The 19,170-nt window shown below is 32.0% G+C and overlaps 1 protein-coding gene across 5 annotated transcripts in view; it reads left to right on the top strand.

The window, feature by feature from the left end:
• Positions 1-19,170, top strand: part of dac (dachshund family transcription factor) — a 497,825-nt gene that overhangs the window by 460,295 nt on the left and 18,360 nt on the right. For all 5 annotated transcript variants that reach the window (XM_085957392.1, XM_085957385.1, XM_085957400.1 and 2 more), the window contains 2 exons: positions 14,774-14,932; positions 18,795-19,064. In XM_085957392.1, the coding sequence (XP_085813518.1) occupies positions 14,774-14,932; positions 18,795-19,064 (429 nt within the window). The remainder of the gene's footprint in view (positions 1-14,773; positions 14,933-18,794; positions 19,065-19,170) is intronic.

Here is a 19,170-nt window from a genome sequence, read left to right as displayed (position 1 = left end):
ACACAGAAAATATCATGGCTGTAAATGTGCTTATTCCATTCCCCCAAAATAAGAAAAACCATTCACCGTATGTCAAATAAAAAATATTTATGTCATGTCACTAAACATATGACTTAGTATAACTGCGTTACCATTAAGCAGATATCATATCTGGTGACCCATTAAAAATCTATTGATATCCATGAAATGGCGTCATGTCAGGGGAGGGGTATTATCGTAACACGAGCTTTTCTTGAATATACTATTTTATCCATTGCTCACATTTTTACCGGATTTTTTAATATTATGATGCAGTTTATTTAAAATAAGATTCTTGTGCACAACTGATATATACGACTTTATTTTCTTTTAATTTGTAACTTAGCAATAAATATTGTAATGGCGCTAAATTCAACCCCATTTCAAAGTATTTTAGATTTTGTAATAACTATTTTTTTAGTTTTACTGACATTATTTGCATTATCATGTCAATAATATTACAGGTAGTACTATAATTATATTGATTTATAAGATTATAATGATAATTTTTCTATATTAAATAATTAAAATAAATATTGGATATAGTTTGTATTATTTTAAAAGCTCTATTTTCTATTACTAGTAAATTCCTACATTTAAATTCAATATCTTAGTCACTTTAAAATATTAAATTAACAAAATTATTTTTTGTTCATTTTATAAATTAAAATACCGGCTTTGTGTAAGATGTTATAGTTATTTTTAAATAAAGAAAATATTATATTTTGTAAAAAAAATACATTAAAATATATTGACAAAAATATATTAAGTTGAGTAAAACTAATTACTTGGCCATATAATAAATATTTTTTTGTAAATTAAAAAAATTAAATACATTTTCTGAGCACTTGTTTGTATAATATAATCTGGTATTGGTAACGTTATTACTATTATAATAATCAAATAAAAATCATTACTTTTGATCAAATGAAAGATTGTTTCCTAAAACCTTTATAATATAACTTTCGCTGGTTATCATAATTAATAAAAACAGTGGTGGGATATAACTACTTGGTAAATCAATCAAATTTATTTATTAACGTTGGTTAGCAAATAAAACAATAACTGCCGATACTGCCCCAGATCCACCGAGAGACCAACTCCCCGCCCAAAAATGGAATGATAGATAAAAAATAACCATCACCTCTCCACATTTTGAGAAAGCATTTCGCAGAGCGGAGGAAGCGATTTCCCGCGCTTTTGGAGTGGAAGGAGCCGAACCGGAGAATATGTTGCATTCGCTATTTTTCTGGTTTATTTATCTTTATGCGCGGGCTTTTATCTAAATCGGTGACGACTGTCGATTGATTCGATGCCGGCGCGCGTCATAAAAGCTCAATGTCAATGGAGGCGCTCATGTAAGGGAAGTTCTCGGTGGGGGACGAACGTTTTTACACTCGCCTACAGAGTGAACAAAATATTAAATATTTCTTATTCAAAACATTGACATTTTATTAACAAATATTTTGCAGCTAATATAATAGAAATGATACGAATCACATTAAAAAATATGAGTACGTCCTACTCAATTATGCTAAATAATTCATATTCTTTAATAAACCATTTCTTTAATTCAACGAATATTTCACAAGATTTGAGAATGTGACATTCCATATATTGAACATACATAACTTGAAAATACCTCAGATATATAGGTACCCACTAGATAAAAAAATCACAAACGATGCTCGACGAGATTTGAGCCCGTATAATCCACTGGTATCGCTCCAATATGTTTCAACCAATTAAGTTACGAGCCTCATACTTATTTGCGATAATTTTAACTAGTAGGTCTAACATGAAACGAACATGAAAATTGCGTTATTATTGACTTATTATATCTGAGGTATTTTTAAGTTACGAGTATGTATGTTCATAATCTTTCATAGTAATGTCGAGCGGTGACTTGAGTCACCGCTAAAGAATGAGGTAAACCACGACGACGGAATCCTTTCGGCTGTGCTACATGGTACAGAGTATTTGAATATCTTACGATATCCGGAACACATGCGCAAGCCACATAAAGCGCTTCTTTGTGACTACGTAGATCACTAAGTACCATTGAGTCCGATCACGAACTCGAAATTTTGTAACGTGGTCATATCAGTGTACCCCTAAAATTCGGCAAAATATCGATTATTTCAAAGTAATATTTGATTGCGGTAGTTATATCAACAAAATATGTGAAAAATTATATATATTTTAATAATATTCCTACATATTAATATATTTAGACTTTTCCTTGTGTTTTTTTATTTTTATAAAAACATTTTTTTTGCACAAAATATTTATATGTTACATTTATAAGAATACATTCTGTAATAAAATTATGCCTTTATTTTGGTTGGTAACATAACAACCTGTATATTTTTTCTGCGGTTTAGCGTATAAAAATATGCCTCGATCTTACCGTAAAGCGAAAAGCTTGTTTTCCGTTCAAAGCTTTTTCTGATATTGAAATGCCATTAACGCGGAATGTGTTTGGATTTTTGCTTTTTATCCACAAAACACATGATTATATTCCGTACGCTTAAGTATATTTGGGCACTACCATCGCTTATAACTACATATACAAAAACATTGAAAACCCAACGGGTGCTTTTTATAACCTATACTTATAGTCATAGGTACCATCATTTACCATTTATTTACATCAATTTTCTTGTGACTATATTTGAAAATATCACCTACTAAAACGCTCTAAAATAAATATATTTGTATTGACATTTCTTGGAATAGTGGAGTCCATAATAATTCTCCACTTACAACTTATTCAATACATAAAGCAATGACATATTAAATGGACAACTCACTTCATATCGGCGCGCACGAGAAATTGTGCATGAAAATCATTTTCAGATGTATAGGTAGACGTCACGTGACCATATGACGTATCCGTTTCCATTATGCGATACAAGCTTCGAGAATTTATAGTAATATAACCTTTATTGTAATGGCGTATTAGTGTCATTACTCATTACGTTAGAAACAGATTCCAGGTTACTTACGACTTCTCGGAGATTAGACGCATGTGAGCCCAGCGCATCACACGCGTCTGTCCAATGGTTTCTGTCATTCAATTGCATTAAATAAACATTCATCAATATCTTAAAATGGCATTTTATCAATAATAAATAATACTAACACATGAAAAGTGATATCCCATCTTTCTTGGAGTGCTTAGTAGATTTTTTTTACAATTTTTAACTAAGCACATTGGCATTTTGTAATACAACAATAACGGTGGAGTTGAAACCTGACAGTCAGAAATTTTGTATGGGCAAACCCAGCGGTGTCGCCAGACCGCTTGCAAGCAGAATGTTCGTTTGAGCGTAGGATACCGATATTAAAATATGAATTTCGCCATCCGGCAGACCCGACACAAAGTGAGTGTCATTTTATTTTCTAGATGCTTCGTCCATATTAATGTCATTGACATAAAGATACAATAAACATTAGATAAAAGAAACACCAACACCGCGTAGAAGTACAGTCATCATTTGCTGGCCATGGACCAAACAAAGTATTACATAGTTACATTTTAATCTGCATATACAAAATAATTACGCTCAATCTAATCAAAAATAGTTATGAGGTGTTTTAAATGACGTATACTCTATGATGAATTATTATACATTATTAAATATTATATATTATTTATTTTGTCGGTTTATAATGTCGTGGATTCCGGTTTTGAATACCAGGTCTGGCAAATTTGCGCGTTGTTTTTTCAATGTGTATTTAAATCTAATCACTTGAACAAGAGTGTAATATCCATTTCTCGTAAAAAAAATAATACAACCTCTACTCTGTGCACACAATATTATTGTTCTTTTAGGATCGAATATGATGGATGATGTGTGAAATTATTAAAATTTATTGAATAAAGAAATAAAGAGAAACCTAGTTGTAACCAATAGTTATATTTTAACGGGCCTAGTAACAAGGTACCTATATGTGGCTAACGATTTTAATATATTTTTTTAATATAGAACACAGACTTACGTATATTGTTATTATTTCATTCGATAGACATGTTGTAAAATACCAATAATTTGAAAAGATATTAAAAAAATGGAATTTGAAATATCGCTGATATGTATTTTTTTTTAAATCTATTTAAGTATTCTTGTTCAAATCACAACGTGATATTATTAACTATATAATATGCCTAAATTGTTCAAATAATTGCGTATTTTTAGATTCCGGTTTGGAAAATATTGGATCAAAATAGTGTTGTATCATTAAAATATAGAGAAAATAATATAGAGTGTACGTAAATTCCATGAATCAAAAACGTAATTCTTATTTCAAAAATAATATACGAATTATTAACATATTCACTTTGAAATGCGAGCCTGATCAAAAGGACAAAAATATTATTATTTTAGTTGAAGAGGCTTTGCCCACACAAGATGTCCTCCCATTGTCATTGTTCCCATTACTGCGTCACTCGATACCTCCTCCCTCTTGTCTGACATTAAATAAAAATCATCATTGGAAAGGAATCGAATTTACAACCCCCAGACGGTAGCTCAGTATAAAATACTGGTAGCTTCTTGCTTAACAGAAGGGTATGCGATTCCCATTTACCGGTTATGTATTCATATATTTTTTAACAGAATTATATTTAAAAAAAATAACCAAATGTTATGTTGTGGGTAATTCCTAATAGTTACCGATTATTTTATCTAAGCAACTGTCATAATCTAAGTACATTCAATTTCTTTACTCACGTAAAGAATAATTATTTCTTCGACCTACTTTTTTTTACAATATCATAAAAGGTGGAAATCATTCACGTCTCATTATTTTGTCCATGCATAATTAGACGTCAATTATAATAACATAAGTCTTCATATTATCTATTAATATTAATATTGAAATTTTTCTTCAGTTTTCTTTTTTTTATGTCAAGTAACATACGCAAAAATACGAATCATTATATATAAAATTGTATATTAAGTACCTATAATACTTACTCTTTACTCTGTCAAATCTTTATATATAAAAATAATATTTAACTATAAAAATCTTTGATTTAAATAACTAAAATGGTAGCCATATATCTCAAAATTTGAAAATACTCTCAGTGGTTTTATTTTATCTTTATTAGTCGAGAGGTTAATTGGTAAAACTACATAACTGGCGATCAATTAGTTGTTCAGTGTTCGAATCTCATTCGGTCCGGATTATAAAATTAAAATAAATAATATATATATATACCTACATAATCTTAACACAACAACAGGCCATGATACCTGATGACACTATTCAGTAATATAAGTAAAATAATCATAAACACCCAGGGTTTGAGAAAAATACATAAATATTGTGACCTCACTCTGAATTGAATCCGGAGTCCTCGCATGAAAGAAATTCGCTTTACTCACTGAACTACGACGGGCGCTCTCTTCTATTCTAATATATGTATATTTGTTCTTCAAATAATGCTCCATTCTTTAAATCTTAATGTTGAATATGAATAAATAATTGAAAAGTTCATATTGTTCGATGAAAATAGAAGTTAATGTCGTATTTAAATTTATTTCAATCAGTGAATACGAGCACACCAGGTAAATATGTATGTGGATCGGTCACAATAAACCTTTTCTCATATTAATATTTCTCAAACCATGCTCGTGGAAAAGCCAGTATAGGCAAAACCTACTCACTCTCTTTAAAAAAAAATCCCTTCCCATGGGCCAATGGCGGTGGCATAGAATGAAAGGGAACAACATAGAGCAGATAAAGAACGGGCATAAAAAATGAAAACGATCTTTCATTCCATTTCGCAAATCCTTTTTGTAAATATTACCCGATGAAAATTTGCTCTCCATCTTATTATATGCCTGGGAAGAATGCTTGGGGGGCGGCAGCCGCGGGCAGGAGACGGGGCGAGTTAGGCAAAAGAAACGTTTTTCTTCCTTTTGCACAGGATGAATTCATAAGGATACAGAGAGACAACTGAATCTTTTATTTTGTATAAGGGATGATTTATTTACAATAATCATCATCAGAGACTCGTGATGATTCCTGGGTTCATAACTCTCCCTCCAATGGTGTGCGGTGGTTTTTACTTGTACGTTTGCTTTGAAAAATTCAATGATATAGAAAACTACTATGAGATATTATTATGATGAAGTAGTATCGACGGGTCTATCGCGCGAATGATTTTGGTCGGTCACACTATAAGTTCACTGTAATAAAACATTAAATTCTAATAAAATATAATTTCATTGCATTTTTAAGGGTATGCACTAACCGTTGTTATTTTGATGACTTTCTCAAATTAATCATGAAACTTAATTCGTATTGTACCATTCACGGCATATGCCAGGAGTCAACAAGAAAGAGAACGTGAAAATCCCTACAATTGAAACTTGGCCGTAGTTTATTTTTGCCGTCGCGCAGTATGATCTTTCGACATTGCTCTCTTGGACGATCCATTAGGAACCATATATATATACGGTGCAAAATGCACAAGATCTAACCATGTGTGTTAGGTAATTATCAATAATTAGAATAAGTATGTAAATTTGTATGAATTAATAAAAATATTAGAATTGAAATCGTTATCAATTGAAAATTTCTGTTTTAATATAATAATTATACAAACAAGTAAGATAAATAAAATATAACCAACATATTATTATTCAAAGGGTTGTCATTTTTAAAAGTTCTTCTTTTTCTCCTGTCATCCTCATAGGAAGTCAGCCACCATCAGAGCAATCTTCGCTCTATTGTTTGCACCACGAAATAGTGTGGTAAATAGATGTTCTTAGCCCAGCATCATCATTTTCCACGTATACCTTTAATCTTCCCTTTGAAAACGAGTTTGGAAATTCTTTACTTTTATCCACTTTTAATGTAATCGAGGTATTTACTACGCACAACTTAAAGGTCTTCTCCAATATGTTTAAGAATGTCAACATTATTTTGTCACCCTGTCAGTCCTATGAATTTTGAATACAGCAACATATCGATCTCTATGTGACATCTCTTGGTTTAATGTTCATACCTAAATGCAACAGAATATACCTAGTAATTATGAGAACATTATTTTATCGTCATCTAGCTTGATGAAAATATATGGTGTATCTACGTAATAGGTTTTTAGTTGTACGTAATAGTTAGTAAGTATTTCCACGACTATATCAATAATACAGTTTATAGTGGAGTTTTCATATATTTTTAAAAACCGTTTTCATAACAATATGAATCCCGCCTTGTGGAAATAATTCAGAGTAGGTGCGGGTTATATATGCCCTGAAGAAATTTTTCTATTGTGTTCTTTTTGGCTAGTAACGCAACGAAATAAGGGGGGAGAGCGAAATGAAAAATGAATTGTAACAAAGTCGACTTTTTTCACTGTGAAATGTTTACTAAACTCAATTTGCATGTACAAGTCTGATAAACCAAGCATCTTCCTCAAATTTGCGGAAAAACAGAATTTATGGAGTTATTTATTATACAATAAATTCACAAAAAAATGTTATATTTTATTACCCTTTTTAATTATTACATATGGGCCTCGAAAGAGTGAATAAGGGGTTCTTGACCATTCGTCTAACTTATTGAGTTTGTACACTATATCAAACACTCATTGAAAAAACATGACGTAGATCCAAACTTAGACCTACGGTTTCAGGGACGGGTTCTCTATCAACCACATGACTGTGCGACAAGTGATATTGAGGATATTTTTATTAGGATTTTTTTTATAGCGATTAAATATTTTTTACTGCATACGATTATTTTGAACAAAGAACAAATTTAATAGTTGCCAATAAATTTATTTATAAGTACAATTGGTTTACTTATAAATGCATTATCTTATATTAGGTAAGTTAACATTATTACATATTGTCAAGATAAATTGTTTCACTAGTCACTAATTCTGTTGGGATACATGGTGGGGGTGTAACTTTCTGTGATTGTTGGGCGACTGATGACATTTATGCTCTCAATCATGTAACATAATCCACTCCTTTGCACCGTTTGCGATAAACAATTTATTATTATATAACTTATTTGTATTTCTTATTTTTTTTTTTTATTTATTTTTTTTTATTTGGGAAACCTAACAGTCGACATTTCAAGTACATATTACAACATTTTACATAATATACAAGGACCAATAATGGGTTTCTACATTTATTATTACATTTATATTAAATTAAAACAATGTGAGAGAGAAGAAACAATATCTTATCTACATAACACCACATTACTAATTTCGATATCTTTAATAGTTTTGAAATTGTCAACGTTATAATTATAAATTACTTCAAATTCGTAATGTGGCCTTGATGGTGACAACACTATATACGTTCCGCAAAGAAGGATGTTTTTCTACGTCACATCACAACCTGTATGTAGCGTTGCTCTTATATTGACACTATTAATACATGCACTAATTGAGTATAGGTACACGCTTTTTATAATAAATGAGTGTAACGCCCTGAAAATGCCGTGACGCGTCAGCATCCAATCGGCAAGTCAAATCAAAACATTCGAGTTGAAGTGAGTAATACGAGAAACTCAAACAGCGAACTGTAAAACGCTCTCCCTTTCTGACCACTCCATACACACACGCCAAACAACAGGATTCCAATAAAAATTAAACGAAACAATCATTGGTCAACCACCTTTTTTCTTAAATGGAAACGTAAATGCACTTTAAAAAACGGCGTAGGTATGATATTATATCGTAATTGAGTTGTCAGACTTATATAATAATTAATTAATAAAACCAAATACATAATCACTCACTCGTCCGTTTTGGTGTAAAAAAAATATATGCATAACATAATATTGTGTCCTCATCGATTGAACGTTACCGCATTGATTGATACACCCTCAACTGAAAATAATTGAAGTTGTTAAATACCAATCAATCGGTAATAAGTACTTCACAGTCGTATATTATTAAAGATAGATCATGCATATTATACAGATATTTAAATCTTTATAATGCAATTTTAACGTAGCATAATATTATTGTGTTTTGTGTATTGATTTTTTGTCGTATTTCGTCTATTTACGAGTAAATATCGTGGGCTAGCTGTAAAAAATACTAAATCAATAATTTAGGTATTTAGAGTCAATAACAGATTATGTATATATATATATATATATATAAATATGTACTCTAGAAAAATATCAAGGTCATCTGATATATAGAACATGCACATAAAGAACAAAGAAATTATCATTATGCCTGATTTTAGAGGACATACCAAACTTCAAACAACTTATCATGATTTCGAGACGAGACCAACTTTTGGCAGTAACTCCATGAATGTACCTACATTTCTACTGAAAAAAGGGTCATACATAAAAGCAAAAATTTTTACCAAATAAAGTCAAGCAATCATCTATAGAACCAACCAACGAAATAAGGTCTCAGCGTTAGTGTATTATCAGATATTTCTAATTCTTATTGCTTATGTATTATCACCGTATCAGTAATTTTATTTGAAGTATAATAATGGCTATGAAAAAGTTTCACGATCCCTGAATAAGCACCCGACACGCCGGCGGGCGCTGCGTTCGCGAGTGAAGGACGGAAGGATCTAGATAAGGAGGTTGCCACCTGTCTCAGGTTGCCCCGGCCCTCCCGCACCTCTTCGCTTTCTTTCTGCCCACAAGATGGCAGCACTTTTTTTGGATTGATGGTTGATCGACGGGCCATGCCACTGCCGAGAGGAAGGTGAGGTGGAAAAGGCCAGGGGTGCAAGGGCGTCCCTCCCACGTGGGGCGGCGAACCGGAGAAAGGGAAGGGGTAATAATTGTAATATTTCCATAATGACCGATGGCGGACGGAATGCGCGCGTGTCTGTTTTTGTTTATGTGAATTTATTTTGCTATTCAACTTCAAAATAGGTACCGCTTAGTTTTAATTTTATTTAGTTGTATATTTAAACTTTTCCCGTATGGCCTGATTTTGTGAATAATTTATTGTTAATAATATTCCTAATTCAAACTTTTCTGCATTATAACCGTCCGAACAATATATACTCCCGAAGCAATGAAGCAGATAACAATACGCGATACGATAGAAGTCGCCAAAAATAACCCCTATTGTGCCTAAAATTTAAAGTGTCCGAACAATATATACTCCTGAAGCAATGAAGCAGATAAGAATACGCGATACGATAGAAGTCGCCAAACTAATGACATGACGTTCGTTGAGTAGACAACTGAAATGTAGTCATACAGTAATGCCTTAAAACCTTGTAGTTTGATGAACTCATTTAGTTCGACTGATATGGCAGCAAATAACTAAGGAACGAGTGAAGAGAGCGAAGAGACGTTTTCATCCAGCAGTGCATCTACCGTGTCTGATGACAACATGCAATGATGGTGTTAGTAGTAGAATTCACAGTTGCAAAGGCTATTGTAATATGGAATAGGATTAACTATTAACTAGTTAGAAAAGTGTATCTATTAGAATTAAATAAAGTATAAAAAATGTGAATTGAAAGCTCTCTAATTAGTCAAACGAATGAAAAAAGCTTCAATGAACATTTTTTTCTAAGCATTGTTTACAATATAAAAACTACAATCGCGAATCCTTAACGATAACTATGGCAGACAGCAATCGCAGACCTCATAATATTGGACCCCCACCGTCATAAGACGATAGGGGTCCATTCTGAACACTGTCGGAGCCCTTAGAAATATCTATTACGGCTTTTTATTTCTTTGCCTTATTTTATGATGTATGATTTTATTAAATGGAAACCGTAGATCCGTTTTCGTTCAAGACATGCTATTTCGATTAGAGATTTACAGCTGGATTTTTTTCTCTTTTAATGTAATATTGTTATTAAATAGATCAGTGATTGTATTTTTTTTTTATTTAACGGCACCCTTCGTATACTTATGTATAACGTTTTTATGCATGGTATCCTAAAAAATATGTACCTACGTTTTGAGGACCTATCTACTCTCAGTATTATTGTAATACCAATTAATTACCTATTATTCGATATAAGGAAATAATAAAGAAAAAAATGATAGTTTTGTAGAAAAATAATTATAAATTTAATAAAATTCTAATGGATTTAAGTTTTGTACTATTCCATTTGAGTCGTTTTTGTGACCCGGGTTTCGCCTTTCGGCATTTTCAAGCACTTTGTGAACTCACTAAAAGGTAAATATACACACTGAAAAAGAATACAATTAATTCTAATTTGTATAATAAATTAATACAATAAAGTAGGTAAAAACTTTATCACTCACCTATGAAGTCAAAGATCACAATAAATATAAGTTAGAATTAATTGGTTTCATTGTCAGTATATATTTACCTTTTGGTGAGTGCACATAGTGCCTGAAGATGCCGAAAAGCAAAACCCGGGTCGCAAAAAATGACTCAAATGGAATAGTACAACACTTAAATACATTAGAATTTAAATTTAAATTCCATCAGGTACTTTCAATCGATAGTATTAATGTTAGATTTATTAATTAATAAGTATGTTTTATATATTTTTCTAAATAGTATAATGTTGTTTATTGAATTAATTCTACTAAAATAGGGTACCTATTTGTTTCCTTGCACAGTGTATGATTTTACACAAGTCTCTATCTAAAGGTAAAGATAAAGGTATCGTTTTGAATACCACAGGTAACATAAAATGTATTCGTAATTATTATTATTTCATCATAGCATTGGTTAGACAACTCCAGTCATGCTTATCTTGTCATACACCTGTGTCTGGGCACCCGCGTTATGTTCCAAACATTAAAACCGTCTGCCAATCGACTCCATGACAATATGCGAAGTCACGGTTTCTGCACCCGATGCCGGCCAGATTAAAAAAGTTCACAGCATCCGAAGAGCGGTGCATCTTGCCTTTGCCCATTGTTTCTCAGAGTCAATATTTGGGGGAACTCCCGCATACCACTTTGAGGTGGATAGATATTATATTTTATATTGTAAGCCGCCGCCAAACGATGCGCTGGGATGTTATTAGTTTTTTTCCCTCACCACATATTAGCTTTCGCGGCTTATTTTTGCTTTTATTTACGATTTGCGTTATTTCTCTTCTTTTGGTAATGTATATTATGCCAGTGGTGTATGGTTTTTTGCGATTTAAAAAAATAACACATCGCCTTCAACTATTTCTCTAACTTTAATTTCAATAGGTATATTATATTCGACCATTTCCGATCCTAAGAATAAGATCCTTAGATCATAATGGGCTTCCACAGAGTAGAGGGTATTAACAAATTTTGTTTTTACGAGAAATGGATGTCAGCCACTTGCTCAACCTATTAGGTCCATACTCTAACTCATACACGAATTGAAAATCAATATGTATACCTGCCAGACCCAGGATTCGAGCCTGAGACCAACGAAATTATAGGCCGACACTTAAGCTGCGCGGTCATCGTGCTCCATACTCTTTTTAAATTACTAACATCAGATGCAAAGTTTAAAAAATAACTACACCCAATATAGCATTGCCATTTTTGACAGTTACTTAGAGATAAGAACGCATATTGTTTAGAGCTTTTAGGAGGATCCCCGGTCGATGGCTGTTCTATATATCAAAATAACTGTAAAATTGATATTTTTAAATTAGTCAATTTATATATACTTATAAAAATAAATTGCGATTTATTTGAATTCATCTACAATATATTTTACGTCAACGACAGGGAAGTTGGTGAGTTAGTGGAAGTGAGAAAATAAAGCTTCATTTTAGTATAGGTGCCTACCTACTTATTAGTTAAGGCTAACTTAATGCCAGCATCTCTGCATTTGACCATAACTCATTGGTTTAATTTATTTATTCAAGTATGTTGATTGACATTTTAGAATATAATAATATTAATTTTATTCAAATTTACGGGTTGGTTTATTAGTCGATTGCTATTTTGATACAGGTTATAAACTCATCCGTAGAATTTAATACAACTTTTACTATGATTATATTTTATACAAGTATTATGGAGTATCGATTTTTTTTAAATACCTACTATGTATTTTTTGACACTATAGAACTGTACGTAGGTATTGTAACCATCATTTATCATAATTTTGTTTAAAATTGACGCCATTTTAGCAAGATGCGTTGTCTTCTACCTACCTGAAAAATAAGCATGTTTTTATTTCGGATACAGAGAGTGTGTTATCTCTAGCCCCACCAATAAGGTAAAGAAACAATTCCATAGCTATCATAAAATTAGTATCAATATAAATGTGTTTAGTCAGATCCTACTGTAAATGAAGTGCCTAGTAACCTAACGCTCGAATCGTGACTATGTCCAGTTATCAATAAATACTTGGGTAAGACTAGGTACCTACAGTTATTCTCATTAAAGATATTTTACTACTCACCTGTCACCTCTGCGCATTACTAGTGTTGAGTAAAAAAATGTGGTGCTTTGCTTTCAATCGAAGAACAGTCCACTCACTCAATATGAAAGAGTATTGTTTCGGTTCACTTTGATTATTTGAAATGTTCAAACGAATCGAGGAGTCGGCTTGTTTGCTTACATAAAGGATCACGCTCCTAGAAAGAATCAAATCATTTCGGGATTACTATTGTTTCGACTCTTTTGTTGAAGCGTGATTAACAGCTCGTATAATACGGTGTAATTTAAATATGAACAAATTAATATTATATTCAAGACAATGCAGTTATAAAAAAGAGAATCGATAATCAATGAAACGTATTGTCAGTTTGATTTGGTAGCAAATGCGTTCCGAGAACTTTTTAAATATGATTGAATAGAAACAAGTCTATTCATATTCTAGTATAATATTATCATCAGTCCTTTTAACCCTTCAAGCGAGACAACAATAAATTAGAGATTTAAATAAAAAGTAATCACTTACTGTCTATTATTTTCAATATCGATCTCATATAAAGTTGTGACCCTACAAAACATTATTTAGATTATTACCGGAGGGATCTACATAAAAGTGAATCGTTCTAATCTGGTGATATAATTCTGGTATATATAATTCTCAATAATTGTAGGGTACTTACTACTTGGTCGAAATGTAAGCACTTTGTTATGCCGTACGTATTTAAAAAAACACATCTAAATACTCATACGCATTTTTGTCACAGCAATATGATTTTAACGTTTAGGTTCTTCGTCCACCTAAAACCAAATTTTTTTGACCCTGTATTGTAACAGTAAAATAAAAAAAAATAAACTATATCTATTGACTGTTTGATAGTTATAAAATAATAAGCATTTTAACTATTTTACTTTTTTTTACTAACTTTTTCTAAAAATATTCCACGTTATTAAAATTACATAAATACTATTAGAACATAGAAAAGCTACCACTCTGCAATACGTATTACTTAATTGGCCGCTAGCCAATATTCAATTAGTTACAAACCCAAAGTAGATACTATATTGTAGCAAATAGTGACAGAATCTCTACAAGTTAAAATCACCACATCTCACTGCTATTTAGTTATTATTATGTCATATGAATAAAGTTATAAATATGTAGGTCTATGCGAGATACCCGTGGTTTTGTGGTGTTTTTGGAACATCGTCTCTACTTTTAAAACTGTGGGTTACTGGAAAAAAATACACTTTATGTTTTAAAATGTGTGTTTGATACATTTCGATTATCTCATGGTTTAGGTGCATAGTCCCAAACCGTTCTTCATAAATACATAATAATTCAATCCACTTTACCGTTGACCCTGTGATATAGAGAACATTGTTTTTTTTTTAAATTAATCGATTTCTTTCTTCTTATTTTCAGTGATATACCAGAAGAGATTAAAGAAAGAACGACGAGCGCGGCAACGTGCACAGGAACAACTGGAAGCGGAAATGAAGCGAAGAACAAAGATTGAAGAGGCCCTCAAGGCTTCCGGTGCGCCCGCAGAGGTTCTGCGCATTGTCACGGGAGAAATCTTAGGTACATATTTATTAGTATAAACAGTTTATATAGATCAGATAACGCATTTGTATTTATATTTGTTATGTACATATTTAAATAAATCTAACCTACACAAACGTGTAGGATATGATTTTTTGTAAAACATACAGAAAATAATATCAAATATCTATGCAGATGAAATTGCAATAGTTTTGATATGTCTATCGGTAAGTGGAGAATCTCTGTACCATTAATTCGGTCCCCAATTGGTAGTAAATGACCACATATACGCTGCAAAAAACTCAAACGAATTCATAAATTTAATATACGAGGCAGAAGAACTATTGACCAATAAGAGTAGAAGGAGATAGGGGAGTCATTCATTTAGCGATGAATCGATCCTGGTTGATGTTAATAATGAATATTATTTTTTTTTCCGACCTTTTCCGATCCTAATATGATCATATGGGCCTCCATAGAGTAGAGGTTTGTATTAACAGATTTTATTTTTTTACGAGAAATGGATGTCAGCCACTTGCTCAACCTATTAGGTCCATGCCCTGACTTTTTTGACGCACAAATTGAAAAACAATATGTGTACTTACCAGACCCAGGATTTGAATCTGGGACCCACGTCGTAATAGTACAACGCTTAAGCCACGCGGCCACCGTGGGCGCTTAAATTAAATATTTACCAGGACTGAAAGAACTGTTATATTGACACTATGGGTGTAAAAGATATGTCAGATGTATCATTTTTCAGATAGTTTAATTTATATAAATCTACAGAATGTTTAATGCTTATTATGACTTACGAGTCTTATGTGTCTTATGACATTATTAAATTCTTATTATTATCATTTGATAATACTCTTAATGTTTTTTTGACTATAATTAAAAAAGGAAATTATGAGGTGTACCTACTTTTGTACATACATCTACGTATTATTAATAATTGGAGTAAATGCAGACGTGTTCTTAAATTTTAATGCATTTCTAATCGAGATTTCGAACCCGTCGCTGAAACGCCTGTTTAAGACATTTCCATAAGTTGTGCAGTGAATGCCAATCATTAACCCGAGAGCCCCGGGTGCCTTACCCCCTTCTCTTTAAGATGATGAACGTCTCAGGATTAAACCCTTTCAATGCGAGATAATCAATATAGAATAAACATTAAATTATTTAATAAGCCGCGTAATTATTACTTATAATCTAAAATGAGCATTATTTTGGTAAAAAAAAATGTAATTTCCATAACAATTATATATTTGATTAGATTCCAAACCACATCGTTGTAGTATGTTAATTTAAGTACTCTTACTTCACTCTTAAAATTCACTCTTAAAAAAACAATTCGTTTATTGTTTTTGAATATTCAAAAATCTGTCCTTAGGAAGATGTTTTAAGCTTTATTTATTTTGTCAGAATGATACACCGAGAATTATTATTCTATATGTCATCGCGTAATTCTTTTATACTTATAAATCAAGTAAATATTACTTATATAGTTTATTTAGTTACAAACTTAAATGTGTGTAATATATATATATATATATTATATTATTATATTTATGTTGGTATATATTATAGTATAGTTCAAACCTCTTATCAATAATACATTACATTGTCAATAGTAAGGGAACAGTACCAATTACTGGTAACTTTTTGTTAAACAAAATATTTAAAATAGTAGTACGGTTACTAATTAAGATTGATATTTTACAAACATGGTAATATGCAATAATTTTATCACGTTAAAACGTAAATAAGAATGGTGGATTTTTGTTATAATAATAGATATTTATTAGTAAGTATAAAAAGTAAGGAATAAAATGTTTCATGTAAACAATTGATTTTCTAATATAAGTATTTTCATGCCAAATAGTATTATCTCAAACATAACTCAGCAGATGACAAACTAATCCACTCCCCATTTAAATTTCTCAGAACAGTACCATAGATTTTTATAAGGCGTATCAATTTTCTATTATTACACGCATTTTATATGATTTTTTTCACTGGAAATTTCTCCCGTAATTTGAATATTTAGTATTAAGGACCAATTCCATATTCGCTACAAACAATCTCCTATTAATTTTAAAAATATTATCTAATGCAGTATTCGGTTCCAAATGGGTTTAAAATCTGATCCCACATGTCGACGGCTAAATCACTACCCATGTTTGTTACCAACTTACTGATAGATTCGCAGTACTGACATTATGCAAGGCCTGCGTCAGCTATTATTATATAAATATATTATGTTCTGCCATAGACACCTGTGCTTAGCACTAAGAACTATGCCCTACTGCTCCCGAGTACCATTATCATTATTTTAATTCGCGGTCGTTTGCAATTTGAGAGAAATTTTCCGGAAAATTGATTCCACCTGAATAATAATTGCCTTCAATTACATTTAAATTTACAAAACGTGTAGGAAGATTTATTCCATAATGCGTAACATTTCAATTGTCTCGCATAAGAAAATCCTGTAAGGAAATAATATATACATATTATATATATATATATATATATATATATATATAATACATTTAAATAACAATAAATATAAAAAAGCCTTTGTAAAAAATACTATATAAATAAAAAACATTATTTACAAAGTGGAAAACTCATTCAGGTATATTTCGAAGAAAAATCTAAATTATTATAAACTTTATGCTATGTAACGTCTACATATAATTATATGAACGTGTTTCATGTAAAATAACAGACAATTCCCCTATACCGTTGGTGATGTTGTTTGACCAATACCAAGAAAAATGTCTTACATATCATATAAAAGTATTATTTCCACAATATGTAGGTATTAATAATTAATGAAATCATTCAGATGATCAGAATTTATATTTTAAAATTTTCGAATAAATCTTTTTCGTGCTTCGTTAAAATACGTTTGACACCCACGATGTTGTTACGCGTTAGGCTTATAATGTCATGGGTCCCAGGTTTGAATACATTTCTGGAAAATTCACATATTGTCTTACAATGTGTATTAGATCCATATGTTGAGCAAGGGGCTGACATCCATTTTTTTGTAAAAACAAAAACCGGTTATACAACTTTCACTCTGCGGAGTGCCATATGATCTTCTTACGATCGGACATGGTATAAAAAAAGTTGAATGACAGCAATGCTATTTTCATCTGTTTCAGTTGGCCGTCTTTGCTTTAAAAAAACTATTATATAATATATAAGTATTGTAAATGCGCAGAAAACCTATGAAAATTTAAGGTTTCATTTTTTGGTAAATGTAAAATTACCTATAAGATAATAAAGAATGCTAGGAATCATCAAATCATTTTCAATCGTACAAAATGTCATCATCAGTCAGGGACGATCGACTGATGGATGAAGGCCTCCTCTAGTTTCATCCACTTTTCTAGTTCCTTAATTCTTTGCTGTAATATACATCCACAGACATTTATGAGTTCATCTGTCCACACAGTTAAGTAGACCAGAGGTTGTCCATTCGCCGAGCGATATGTCCAGCACATTGCCATTTGCTTAGCAACACCTACCATATCACGTACTCTTGTCTGCTTCCTTACACATTGGTTTATTCTGTGATATTTACGCGTTATAACCATCGTACACCGTTCCATGCCACGTTCCACAAGTCGTAATTTTCTAACATTAAAAGTTCATGTTTCACATGCATACGTGAGCGTTGGTAGCACACATTGGTTTAACACTTAACGCTTAAGACTCAATAAAAGGCCACTTTTGACGATACTATTCAGGCGCCCAAATGTACTCCATGCTATATTGGTCTTTTATTCATATTACACCTGGAATTACTTGCAACTCATAATATAATATACTCATAGTGATTTTTTAAAGGGAATTTAATTCAATAATATTTTTCTTCTTTTCCAATCAGATACGATAAGCAGTTCAGAGTCATCGAACCAGCGCGAGACGGGCAGTTGCGGCGAGGGCCAGCAGGCGGCTCAGCCCGGAGGGGGCAACGGCGTCAGCGTAGGGGGTGGTGGCGGGGGCGCAAGACCCGGGAGTCCCCCCTCGTGCGCTGCGCCCCGAGAAGGCGCTCCCCCGCCCGCGGTACCTGTCCACGCGGACAAACAATGGAACTACCCCGCAACAACCCTGGACCTTATGACGACGGGGGCTGCTTTCTGGCAAAATTATTCAGGTGAGAACATTAAATTACGACGTCATTGATTCTTACATATTATGAACTATCGAGTGATTTTGAAACTACGTCTTCGTGTTAACATGTATGCAGATTTAGTTTTTCC

The sequence above is a fragment of the Rhyacophila brunnea genome, unplaced genomic scaffold (genome assembly GCF_057557595.1).
Source record: "Rhyacophila brunnea isolate RB1 unplaced genomic scaffold, BYU_Rbru_1.0 scaffold_11, whole genome shotgun sequence".
Taxonomy (NCBI): Eukaryota; Metazoa; Arthropoda; class Insecta; order Trichoptera; family Rhyacophilidae; genus Rhyacophila; species Rhyacophila brunnea.
The sequence above is the reverse complement of the archived record's forward strand: the minus strand, read 5'-3'. Positions and strand labels throughout refer to the sequence as shown.